Source organism: Prunus persica, chromosome G4, assembly GCF_000346465.2.
Source record: "Prunus persica cultivar Lovell chromosome G4, Prunus_persica_NCBIv2, whole genome shotgun sequence".
Classification (NCBI taxonomy): Eukaryota; Viridiplantae; Streptophyta; class Magnoliopsida; order Rosales; family Rosaceae; genus Prunus; species Prunus persica.
The window spans coordinates 13,938,481-13,950,738 of record NC_034012.1 but is presented as its reverse complement, the minus strand read 5'-3'; the positions used below and the strand labels follow the sequence as shown (position 1 = coordinate 13,950,738).

Here is a 12,258-nt window from a genome sequence, read left to right as displayed (position 1 = left end):
TTATTTCTACATTATCCACATTTATATATATTCTAGTTAATCAGGTAACGAGTAATAAACCAACAGATGAAGAAAATCTTAATTAATAAAGAAAAGAAACGGTATTAGGAACTCACAATTAGGCTGATCTGTTATCCTTGATTTTCTTTACAACAAAGCCAGTATGAGATTAAACAATTTAATTATATCTATTAACCAGAGACCTCTGTCTAGTCTAACAAAGAAAGTTTGATGTCTCCTCCTATTGAACAAGTTACTGTGAAGCGATGGTAACCTTGTTCAGCACATTTTGCTTCAAAAGAATAACAACTAAGAAAATGTACTAATTACTTCTTTTATTTTTCTCACTCTACTTAAGTGAAACAATGCTCTCCCAGTAGGTTACAACACTACCAACTTTGCCAATTTCACGAACGCATAGATTCCGAAAGCTGTGATCGTTAAAATTGTACATAATCAACTCTTCTTCAAACACCATCAAATCATGAGACTTTGTCCAGAAACCAGAATGTGACAACTTCCAATATGGGATGGAGACCCTCATTCTAGTCCAAGATTCGCCCACTCCATATTCCTTCATGACCCAAAACTCATTGAATGTTGGTGTTGCTTTACCATAATCAACCTCAAAAGTTACACATAACCATTCTCTGAAGACCCCGAGAATACTATGAAGAGTTCGAGAAGAGTCGATTTCGCGCGGCAGTGGAATTTCTCGAACCTCCTCCTGATCTTGTGTTAAAACCAGGGAGACAATCAACAAAGATGAATGATGATCATCATCTTCTCCGACTCTTGTCCCCAACCAATGGAGATTTCCATTCAGCAGGGTCCCTTTATTTCGAGATGGAAAGATGTGGTAGGGAAATACGTACTCATGAATCTGTCGCCAAGAATTAGTTTCCAATGTATACACATTAAACTGAACCCCTCCTTCATCATCATCACGGATACTTGTTCTGTAGACGACACCATTGACGACCGTGTGTTGATGAGTTGAAGAATCAAATCCAAACCCATATACGTCGCAAAAGTAGTAGAGGTCATCGATTAGATATTCTGTTGGTATTTCTGGTAGTTTCTTGGATTGCCTTGTTGCTGGGTTAACCAAATATAACTGCGGGTCATATAAAAACGTGCATAACAACAAGCCGTTGCAGCAACCCAACATGGAAACCGAAATACATGATAACGCGCTATAAACATACTGGAGCTCCGTGGCTGTTGTTACTAATAAATTACTACCACCAACCTCCTCATCGAAATCAAAACAGTTACGCTTGCGATTATCGTGATGGGATGATGCATCTTCTTTGTTGTTACGATTGAGAAACTCATCATCGTAGTCAAGATGCATAGAGTGGAGGCCATTACCTGCGGCATCAGTAAATATGACTCTTCTTCTTCTTCGGAAGAGTAGATCATCTTTATCCTCCCCAATGCCTTTGTACAAGTGCGATGCAACAAAACTGGGGTTGTCGGAGATTAGGGAACTCCATGACTTTGAGACACACTTGAAGCGGCATAAGGACTTCACTGGTAGCCTTGATAGAATCTCCTCTATCATCATTGATGGAAGCTGGCCATTAGAGTTTGAGTTTCCGGTCCACCCCCGCTTCTCCATTTTATGATTTTTTTTTCTATGCTTTTTTCTTTCGACCAGAAAAAATATATCTGCTCGTTTTCTTGTACGAAAGCTGATGTGGGTTAACTTGTGTTATATAGTAAAGCTCCAGCCTCCTGGAACTTAACTTATATTAGGGTAAGGAGTCCAATTCGATTCGTGTTTGATTTCGTACTGAACAAGGAATATATATTCCAAAAGCGTTCAGGACCCCTTATCAAGAATTCTGATTTAGTAGTTAACAAGGATTCTGATTGAAACTCTTTTCGTGTACTTGTTTCTGTTCCTCTTTTGTGTTGTGATCTATTTTCACCTTCTTCTAAGATTATTTTTTATTTTATATATTTCCAACATCGTATGTGATATCCCTGGAATTCATGATTGCCCTGCACATGATTAGGGATAACGTTTATCTTTTATATTTTTAATTGATGAAAGAGAAATTTTATCATTAACTCGCTTCTGTTTGATCACAGATTTAATATAAATTGGTAATTCAATTCCAAACCAAAATAAATAAATGGAGTAAATGAGACTTCATCGTAAAGGGGTTTTAGTTCACTGATTAAAACAGTTACATCAACATGGTCTTGCTCAATGAAAATGCCTTTCAATTCACTTGCAGATTAGTAGGTTTTCATTTCATGATAGCTTGATACTGTGTGTGAGAGAAATCTCGTCCCCTTGTAATTTAGATTATCGTTTATGTTAAAAAATAATAATTATAACTGCATTTTCCCGTCATTAATATAATTAATATAAAATACAATTAGTGACTCGTAATTCAAGTGATTGATTATTGATATCGGTTATCCTTACAATAAATATAAGAAAAAAAATGAAAGTGAATTGGTTTGGTTGAAGTTTCTTAAATGTAAGCCACGAACCCTTTTTTTGTCTCAACTCTTTTCTTTTTTCTTGAGGCCACACCCAACACACAGTCCTATAGTCTTACGTACACACGTTTTTGCTTTTGTTATTTTCTTGCTTTTGTGGCAGAACAAATCAAAACGCCAAAACTACTGAGGAGTTCACGCAACGCTCTATTCGTGTGTCGTTTTGGGGCCTTTTGCTTTCTCCGATTTATTTCTTAATCATTGGATTATAGAAAGACGATGGGATGTGATGCACCACCGTGCACGCTACTCAGCACACCCATGGACCAGTCTCAAGTAATGGTCCAAAATCTACTTCAATCAATTTACTATAAATAAATAAAAGGTTTTGCTTACTTGTAATTTAATTTACCATGAGAGTTTTATTGATTTCTTTATATTTAGGATTTTTAATTATTTTTGCCTTTTGGCTTTCGATATGTATTTGTCGTTTCTGTCGTTACACGAGAAATCTATATTGTAGGTCTGAGTACATGTGCTTCTGGTTGCTGAATAGGAGATTTAGTCATTATTTGAGTTGTGCGTGGTTCTCTCCATATCAATTCAAATTCAACATGTTGTTATATTTGATCATTGCAGAAGCTTTTACCCATATTCAGCACGTAATATTTTGCTCTTGTCATACTATGTTGGAGGTCTTGAGTTCGAAACTTAATCCTTCAAACTTTTGTTAATTTTAATTTTGGGCCAACATCTTTTTCGATTTTCAACTCTAAAAAAGCCCACCATCCAAATTATTTTTGGCCCAAACCCATCACCATTAAAACCCCCAACCCTAACACAACACTTGGTCTCTAACTTCTGCTCTTTGAACCGCCGAAAACACCCTAGTTTATCCTAAAAATCTGCACATGTTTTTAGTTGTTTGTTGCCTCCTCTAATTCTCTTGTATACACCATAATGTAAACTTCACCAATCGGTTAGCTCGCTCTCTCTCACAAACGTTTTTACTGAACCAATTCTTGTTAAACGTTTTTTGTATAAGCCATACTCAACTTTCTTTTCAAGGAAGCTGAGTAACAATTGATGGACGGAAATCAGCTGATTATGGCTTATACAAAAACCTTTACAAGAATTGGTTCGTAAAGAGATTTTTCTATACCAGTCTATAACAGAAAGGGTTTTGATTGTTCCGCTCGTCCTTCCTTCGATTTAGCCCCTGTCCAAGGTAACATGCTTGATTTATAGTCTTTTTTAGATTTAAATCCTCAGTTTGCAGTTAACGAATTGTATTTGTAAAGGGAATTCTTGATGGTTTTGTATTGGATTTTTAATGTGATTCGTGATGGGTGGTTTGTGTGTTCTTGGTAGAAAGAAACATAACGTTGGAGCTTTGGAGATGCATCAACCAAAAATGGAGCTGTAATTTTTAATTGAATTTGTTTAAACTATTTTGACTGGATTTATTTATTTATTTTTTAACAAAAGAATGCTTTCTGGATTCAATATGGGAATCGGACCAATTGTGATTTTTAACCCGAACTTTTTTGAAAATTCAGTTGTTTCTTAAGCTTGAAATATCCAAAAAAAAATAAAATCAATTGGGCTTTGGTGCTGGCCCAAACTGGAAGAACCGGAAATTGAATCGGATCTAAGCTGGTCCAGTCTGATTCGATTTTGTTATCAGGTTTTAACCGGACTAAGTCAGATGAAAATGAGACCGCACCCACCCCTAACAACACCTAAGCCAAAACGACCCTAGTTTAAAATTAAGCCTTATCCGAAAATGCAAAAGCCGCTTTATGCACCCAAAGGCCACCGCTTTATGCACCCAAAGGCCCAAAAGGAGAGATAAAAAAGAAAGTCAATAAACCCAGAAAGTATTATTCTAAAATTCTATCATATTTCCTCCCGGTGTGATGATTGGAAAACATAAAACATACATATGCCACCACCTGAGATTTTATTGAATCTCAAGTGCACTGATCAGATTTTTGGGTGCATTGAGAAAGTCCTTTTGTTTTCATACAGGAAGTGGGAATTCTGTATTTTGTTTTCATACAACTTGGTCGGTTGAAACAAAATCAATCAAACCCCACCATATAGTTTCTGATATAAGCAAAAGCTTTGTAGCAAACCCTAACCCCAGATCATTCCATCAAAACGCATTATTTTAACAAATAAAACGATAAATGACAAGAAGAAGCAATTGGGAAGCATGATCTATCTCTCTCATCCGCATAAATATTTTAACCATATGATTATATAGAAGCCAAAAACAGAAAGGCATGGAAGAAGACATTGAGAAATCAATATCAATAGCTATATGGACGTAATTACAGACAAATAAGTCAAACCAACGAATATAATACATATGCATAACAATAAATAATAAAAATAATAAAAATAATAATAATAATAATAATAATAATAATAAATACAATGAAAATAGGTCCCATGTTCTCTAAATTCTAAAAGCTAGCACCAAATTCTAAGAATAATTAGGCTAATCCCAACCAAACAAAAACAACCCCATTTTTCTTCATTCAGTAACCTGTTGGGTACTCGCACGTCCCATACCCTGCAAAACAACACACAGCCGCCCTCTTTAGCATCAAGTCATAATCCATAATGTCAAAATCAAGAAAATTTAACAAACAAGTCAAGTGCACGCATGGACTCACTTGCGAGCCGCAATCGTTGTCTTTACTGGCCTTTATTTTTCTTCAATTTACACTTGACAACGTATTTTAGTCAAGTGCAAATAATTACTCATGTCCGTCATACTACTAATTAGAATGATTCTCTTCGTATTTTTTTAATTGTTCTAATAAAATTCTAGCGCTTGCTTATGTTTTGCCCCAGTTAAATATGTTACTAGTAGAAAATGAAATTAAATAAAGGAATTTAAAATGAAATAGTAGAGTGATAGAGGACGTACTTGGAGGTTGAGCAACAACGTGCGCGGCGCCACCAAAATCGCACGTACCAGTTCCACGTGCCTTCTTCTGATAGTAACTATTAAAGGCGTACGAAGCGTGTGCCTCAAGCGTATTTGGATTGAAACACGTGGAGCCTTCCTGAATTGAACGGCAATCAGCCCCGCCCTCTCCGCATGCGTAATCCAGTCCAGCCTGAAGCTTCTCCTCCCCTGCATTCACATTCGCCACGCACCACGTGTTCCCACTAGACGGCGCCGTAGTTGGAACCTGGGCCTTGCTCTCGTTTACCGGATTTGACTGGGCCCCATTCAGGCCCGCGAGAGTAAGGGGTATGTCGTACACTTTCCCTTCATCCGGATAAAACAGCCCGTAATTCCTCTCTGATGTGGGCCCGGGCTTCTGGTTCTCATTAAACAGAGCAAATAAATACACGTTGAGTGGGTCCTTGGGCTTCAAGGGGGTCCCACCCCCTGTCAAAACTCTTTTCACCAAGTTTCCGTTATACGCCGCGGCGTTAGCTTTCCCCGAGCCAATCTCGTTCTCGTCGCCATTGGAAGGCCACCCGGTCTCCGTCACCACCAACTTAACGTCATCGTATCCGAGAGCTGACATGGCAGCGAAAACGGCGTCGAGTTGGGCCTCCATCAAACTATTATAACGCAACCCGTTACCCGAATCCACGTTACCCGGGTTGGTCCGAAACAAGGCGTAGTCTAGAGAGATCTCGTCAGCGTTGGCCTCGTACGCGAAAAAGGGGTACGCATTTATCATCAAATACGACGACGTTTTGCTTAAAAAGTCCAGCAAAGGTTTAACCGCGGGTTCGATTAGATCCGGTTTGAAGGATCCGGAAGAAGACGGGTACGAATTCTGGAGCGCGCTGAGGGCAATTGGGGAAGAGAGCTTGATTGAGGAGCTTAGATTGTGCTTGACGAGAGCAGATTGGAGGTTGTTAATGGCGGGGACGAGGAATTTGGTGGTGTTGTTTGGGTCGGCGAAGACTTCGTTGCCGACGGCGATGGCTTCGATTTGGGTCTGCGGGTGGTATTGGGAGATGTTGGCTTGGACCCATTTGTCGGCGAAGGAGGGGTCGTTGGCGGCGGAGGAGAGGAGCTCGTTGGGGAGAGCGACGACGACGTTTATGCCGGAGTTGGCAAGGGCGGTGAGGACGGCAGCGTCAGTGTCATAGAGCTTGACTTTGTTGATGCCTTGGGACTTGAGGAGCGCCACTACTTTTTCCGGTGGCGGTAAATTGTTGGCTATTCGGCCGTAGTTGATTCCAATTGTACCTGTTGTGTTTTCTGCAAATAGAAAACAATCAAACCCATCAAATTAAAAATGAAAATGTGTGATTTTAATTTATATATGCAAATGCTAGCTAGTAGCTAGTATAAATAAACCAAACCCATGCATGCTTATGTAATTACCAGCTGCAAAAGTCAAGAGTGAGGAGAGCGGGAGGAGGAGGAGTGAGAGAAAGAACGGGAACGTGAAGGTGGCCATGCTCATTTGTTTTCTCAGTTTGCTCTGTTTCTGATAAAAGCAGAGCAGCGTATGAGAGAGAGAGAGAGAGAGAGAGAGAGAGAGAGAGAGAGAGAGGTGTTTCTCAGGTGATGGGTTTGTGTATTTATAGAGTGAATCATGAAGGTGATGATGATGATTAAGATTGAGGAGGAGGAGGAGGGAGTGGAGGAGGTTAGTGGGAAAAACAGAGGGAGGGTTGAGGGTGGAGGGTGAGTTTGTGGAGCCCACGCGAGTGAAATCTGTCAATAGCAAAAAATAAAAAATAAAATTGCTATGCGGCATACACATTGCGCAACGGGCGGAAAGCCCACATCTGCACGACCGTTTTTTTATTATCATCATGGTTTTGTTTGTTGGTGCTGGTGGAGTTGGGGAGTCTAGATTTTCAAAAACTCTACTGTGGTTCTCCAACCTCATCTACATCAGTGGGTCCCCTTTGTTCTTGAGCGTACACGTGGCATATGATTGAATCAGACGTCGGGATGAAATTTACATATGATGGGCTGGTGCTGTAGTTTGGTGGCCGACTTGTCTGTGTCAAGATGTAAGTCAGATCCGTTGCTAGTTAGGTACCTGCATGGGTTCCATTTTTCTTCTGCTTTCTCTTTTTTTCACCTTGCATTTTGGCAAACAACAATCATAATGTTTTTGGTGGAAAAAAGAACAGCGTTTCTTCAAAATGTGGAAAAACAACAATTATGACCCAAAATGTGAACGTTGGTTTGTCCAGTACGCTTGTTTCCTTGCTTTTGGTAAGATTTTTAGAAAACATAACCAAACCCATTTGATTAATTGCTGCAAGGTTAATGCCGCTTTAATGCGGAAAAGAGAATTACAACACAAAGCCGCTAGAGCATGCACGTTTCAAGAGACAAAAAACGAAAGAAGAGTTTTGTATTTTGCATATGCCGCTTTCAGTTTTTATTTATTTATTATTATTTGGAAAACCCATTTAACATTAATAATAATAAATAATGATAATCGATATAATTTCCTTGATAAGTATTATTTCAAGTCGGCAATTCATGCAACTCTCTGTTAATACATTTTATTATATTATCATCACTCAATCTTCTTCATCAGCCATATTTAATTTCCGGCGCCGTACGTATAGTGCATTATTCTTTGTCAAGATAAGCATGCAAGAAGATTTATTGGCCTTCTTGTAATGACTATTTGTTGCTACCGTTTTGCAGAACATTGTTCACATTGTTTGATCATGGAGCAACACTTAAGCCCCAAGTATATGTTTTATATATATACAGTTCCCTTCTATTGAGGGATTCTTCAAATAAAATTATTTGATGGACACTATTTAGGGTCCCATAAGAATTTGTTTTCAATGATCCAAACTATCTATTTTTTAAGTCTACATTTATATATCATCTTTGCAAAAAATTAGACAAATCGAAAACCGTTTCGATATCCAATTGTGTCCTACAAATTCAATTAATACAGTGCTTCAAGAAAGTACTAAAATTTCAATAATTCAATTCAGTGGTCAAATGAAATCATATTCAAGTGAGTTTTTTTTTGGTAGAAATGATATGTGAATGAGTATATACAAAATAGACGGATTGGATTAGTAAAATATAACACGGAGTGGGCCTTACAAGTGTGTCCTTCAAATAAGTCCCTCATATGAAGCTTTCTATATATATACAGAAATTCTCCTATGCAGACGAACTTTATTATCGTGCAAAGTTATGTATTTTGTATTACCCCTCCTTACTTTCTTGTCTATTTACAATAGTATTTACACGATAATAATGTGCGGATATCCGAATAATATATATATATATATGTAGTAACCCTATACAAACTTGTACACTACAATGTCGTTTGGCTATTTTGAATGGACACATTAATCCAAACTGTCTTGGTCAACTATTAGTTAACCACATTAATCATGTCTCAGAGAGACACGTTATTAAAAATATATATATATATATATATATATATATATATATATATAAAGAGAGAGAGGCTAGATGTCACTGTCAGAATGATATATAATTAGGTCATTTTAACAACACCAATTAAATATAGAGCTACTTCGATAACTTCATGGTTTGTAAATATGAACTTAGTTAAGTTGGCTAGAACGGATATATTTCCCACTCTTCATCAGAGTTCGAATCCCTCTCATCGTAGTTTTGATTAAATTAAAATAAAATATCGCTTGTATAAAAAAAAATTCATATTTTAACACCCCTTTGAAATATTTTTCTTTACTTAACAAGAAGTGTTATTAAATGAGAAAAGCTTCTCCCTCTCTCCATCATGGAAGTATATTTTGAGACGATCAACTATAATATTAATAAGGATTAGGTGATAAGCCATAACTTTGGTTGGGGAAATTACAATTAAACAAATGCAATTATGAAAAAATATGCAAATATATTGTAAGGATATGATCATTAATTTGGAAATCCAAATTACTGTGAGAGAGCAGTTAACTGGTCTAATTATAAGCACTTTTTATGTAGTAAGCATAGTTTTTTTGTGGCCAAACCTGCTTTTGTTTTACTCTCTCCTCCCTCCCTGATCTCGCATCATAGCATGATCAGCTCATTTGTCTTTTTAGGTATATACAGACCCTACTCATTTTATTATAATATATTATATATAAATATTATTTAATCAACAACGTCACTAATTTGAAAAAGAAATAATTGATGTGTAATCTGTCTCTCAAAGTCGTCATGTATATAATTACCGGTGTGTAAATTTTAGAGCATCTTTTGAGTCTCATACTCGTGTTAAAATAAACAAAAGCGGCCAATAAAGATCTAATTGAGTGAAAAGTTTTAATTTATAAATGGTCTCATATTCCAACCTTTATGGCATCTTTTGATTGTTTGTGTGAAATTAAATATAATTGCTTTTCATTCCAAGAGGTTAGAAGTTGGTAGTTTAGTTGGGAAGAAATGGGAATTGAATCATGCTCAATGACTTTATTCAGCAGCTGGGAAGACAAAAGGGTAGCTCCATTTTCACTTGTTTTCTGAAAGCGTGTCATTCACATTAACAACTCCTTAAAAACTTGGCACTAGAATCAATCAATGGGCGTTAGATTGGTCCAGCCTTTTGGCGTGTTTTTAGTAGTCTTGGATCAAGTCCCCGTGATATCAATGGCGGAGCCATAAATTTTATCAAAGAGGGTCAACCTTAAATAATGAGAGTGAGAATTTTGCCTAATTGATTGGCTCATTTGATTAAAGAAATTACGATAAATCTTAGGAATTATGAGGTGTGTTTATGTGTTAGAAAAAAGATACTACTAGAGCCAAGAGGGATTTTGTAGTGTACTTTAATTGTTATAGGATTTAAATAGTAAACAAAGAAAACGAGAAAATGAGAAAGTTAGTAAACTCAAAAGATGAGAAAGGTCAGCCATGTAATATAAAAAGTAATCCAGTCAAATGCAACACATACAAAAACAAATGATCAAAGGGTGAGAAGGGTCAAGTGACCCTTGTAGGCCTTAATTGGCTCCTCCCATGCGTGATACCCGCGTGTTTGAGTTTTTCTGCCTTCCAATTTCTTAATTTTGGCAAAAAAAAAAAAAAAACAGAGTTTATATATTAAATTATAATATGGCATCGGTTTGTGGTATAAATATGATAATATAGAAAATTTGATTTGTTGATCATGTCGGTATACATAGCATAACATGTTCTTGGGATTAATATTTACATGGCAAGTTGCGTAGGCAAGTTGTCCACATTTATCAATTACATTTTGTCTGCACTGCAGCAGGAGATTTCCTTGGGGCAATTCTTGCCTTCTCCACTAAGAATATTCATTGGGCAGCAAACTTTTGGTTTTTTTTGCATTTTGGGATGTGGACTTTGATATGAAACATGAGTTGGATTTGACATGGATTTTCAATGGGAACTAAAGACCAATAGCAATCCATTTATTTATGGCACACCAAAGTGCATTAGGTTTTGTTGGCGTGACTTGTGGATATTGACTTACTTTCCTTACACACCAAGAATTCCTATTATAATTGTAATTGATTTACTTTAATTTCTGATTTCCTACTGCAAATAGATTTAGGAATTTATTATTTACTTGCCTATTCAGGTTTTGTTGTATTATAAATATGACCTCCTACAAGGAGAAGAATACACAGAAAATTCCCACAAACAAATATTCTCTCATAGTTTTAATATTTTAGCATGGTATCAGAGCCAGGTTCGATCTAGGGACATGTGCTTGTGTTCTTCTTGAAATTTAAGTACTCTTCCCCCCCCCCTTGAGAGGGGGGGGGGGGGGGAGAGGAAGATTGAAGAGAAGTTGTGTCTGAGTGAATTAGCTAAAGTTTATATGGAAGAATTTATTGTTGCCACTGCCGTGCTCATGGGGTTTCGGTGTTCTGCCTTACCTATTGCCGTGCTCACAGGGTTTCTGTGTTCTGCCTTATCAATTGCTGTGCTCACACAGTTTCTGTGTTCTGCCTTACCTACTGCCGTGCTCACAGGGTTTCTGTGTTTTGCTATGTGCCCTATTTTTTAGGGTTTGCTCTTGTGTTTTCGCTGTGAACTTTGTTTTAGTTTGTCACGTTTTTCACTCGTGGTTGACTAAAAGATCTTCTCTACAATTGGTGTTTCTCAAGTATGGTGTCCTGTGACTCGCTTGTCAAGTTGGGCCTGCGAAATATCTTTGCCCAACTTGAGGGGGAGTGTTGGCGAGTCCTTATTTCATTAGAATTTTGGTTACTTACCAATTATATTTTGTCCTATTGTAATAGAGATTATTTTATTTAGTGTTATGGGGGTTGATGATTTTTTCAACCCTCATAGAGGTAGCACCACCGACTCATTCTCTCATTCTCCACCAACCATCGTTGAGTTGAGTGCCCAGATGGCTCCGCTCCTACAGATGCAGACTTTGACCCCGAACCCGATCCAGAATCAGGATCCTCTTTTGACGACCCCGATCCCGACCCCGACCCCGACTATGATGACGACCACCCAGACCCCGACCCCGACTATGATGACGACCACCCAGACCCCGACCCCGACTATGACGACGACGACCTCGACCCCGACCCCGACCCCAACTCCGAAGACGACCTCGACCCCGACCCCGACTCCGAAGACGACCCCAACCCCCACTCCGATGATGACCCCAACCCCGAATTTGTCTCTGATTCAGACCCTGATCCCGATTTCGACTCCGACTCCGGCCTCGACTCAGGCTCAGATTCCGATCCTAATTCCTACTCAACCTGTATCCTATGCATCTTCCGCTGCACAGATTATGACTTCTCGACTAACGACCCCGACATATGGACCAGATTGCGCATTTTGTGAAATCCGAG

General features: G+C 38.1%; 2 protein-coding genes across 2 annotated transcripts; both read right to left on the bottom strand.

The window, feature by feature from the left end:
• Positions 166 to 1,691, bottom strand: LOC18779133 (F-box/kelch-repeat protein At3g06240). The gene has a single exon (XM_007213469.2). It carries the CDS (start codon positions 1,622 to 1,624, stop codon positions 350 to 352), a length of 1,275 nt encoding a protein of 424 aa, XP_007213531.1. The 5' UTR covers positions 1,625 to 1,691; the 3' UTR covers positions 166 to 349.
• On the bottom strand, positions 4,687 to 7,001 carry LOC18779864 (glucan endo-1,3-beta-glucosidase 14). The gene is made up of 3 exons (XM_007212321.2): positions 6,830 to 7,001; positions 5,402 to 6,703; positions 4,687 to 5,041 (listed from the first exon to the last, which is right to left on the bottom strand). The coding sequence occupies exons 1-3, from the start codon at positions 6,909 to 6,911 to the stop codon at positions 5,007 to 5,009; spliced, it is 1,419 nt and encodes a 472-aa protein (XP_007212383.1). The 5' UTR covers positions 6,912 to 7,001; the 3' UTR covers positions 4,687 to 5,006.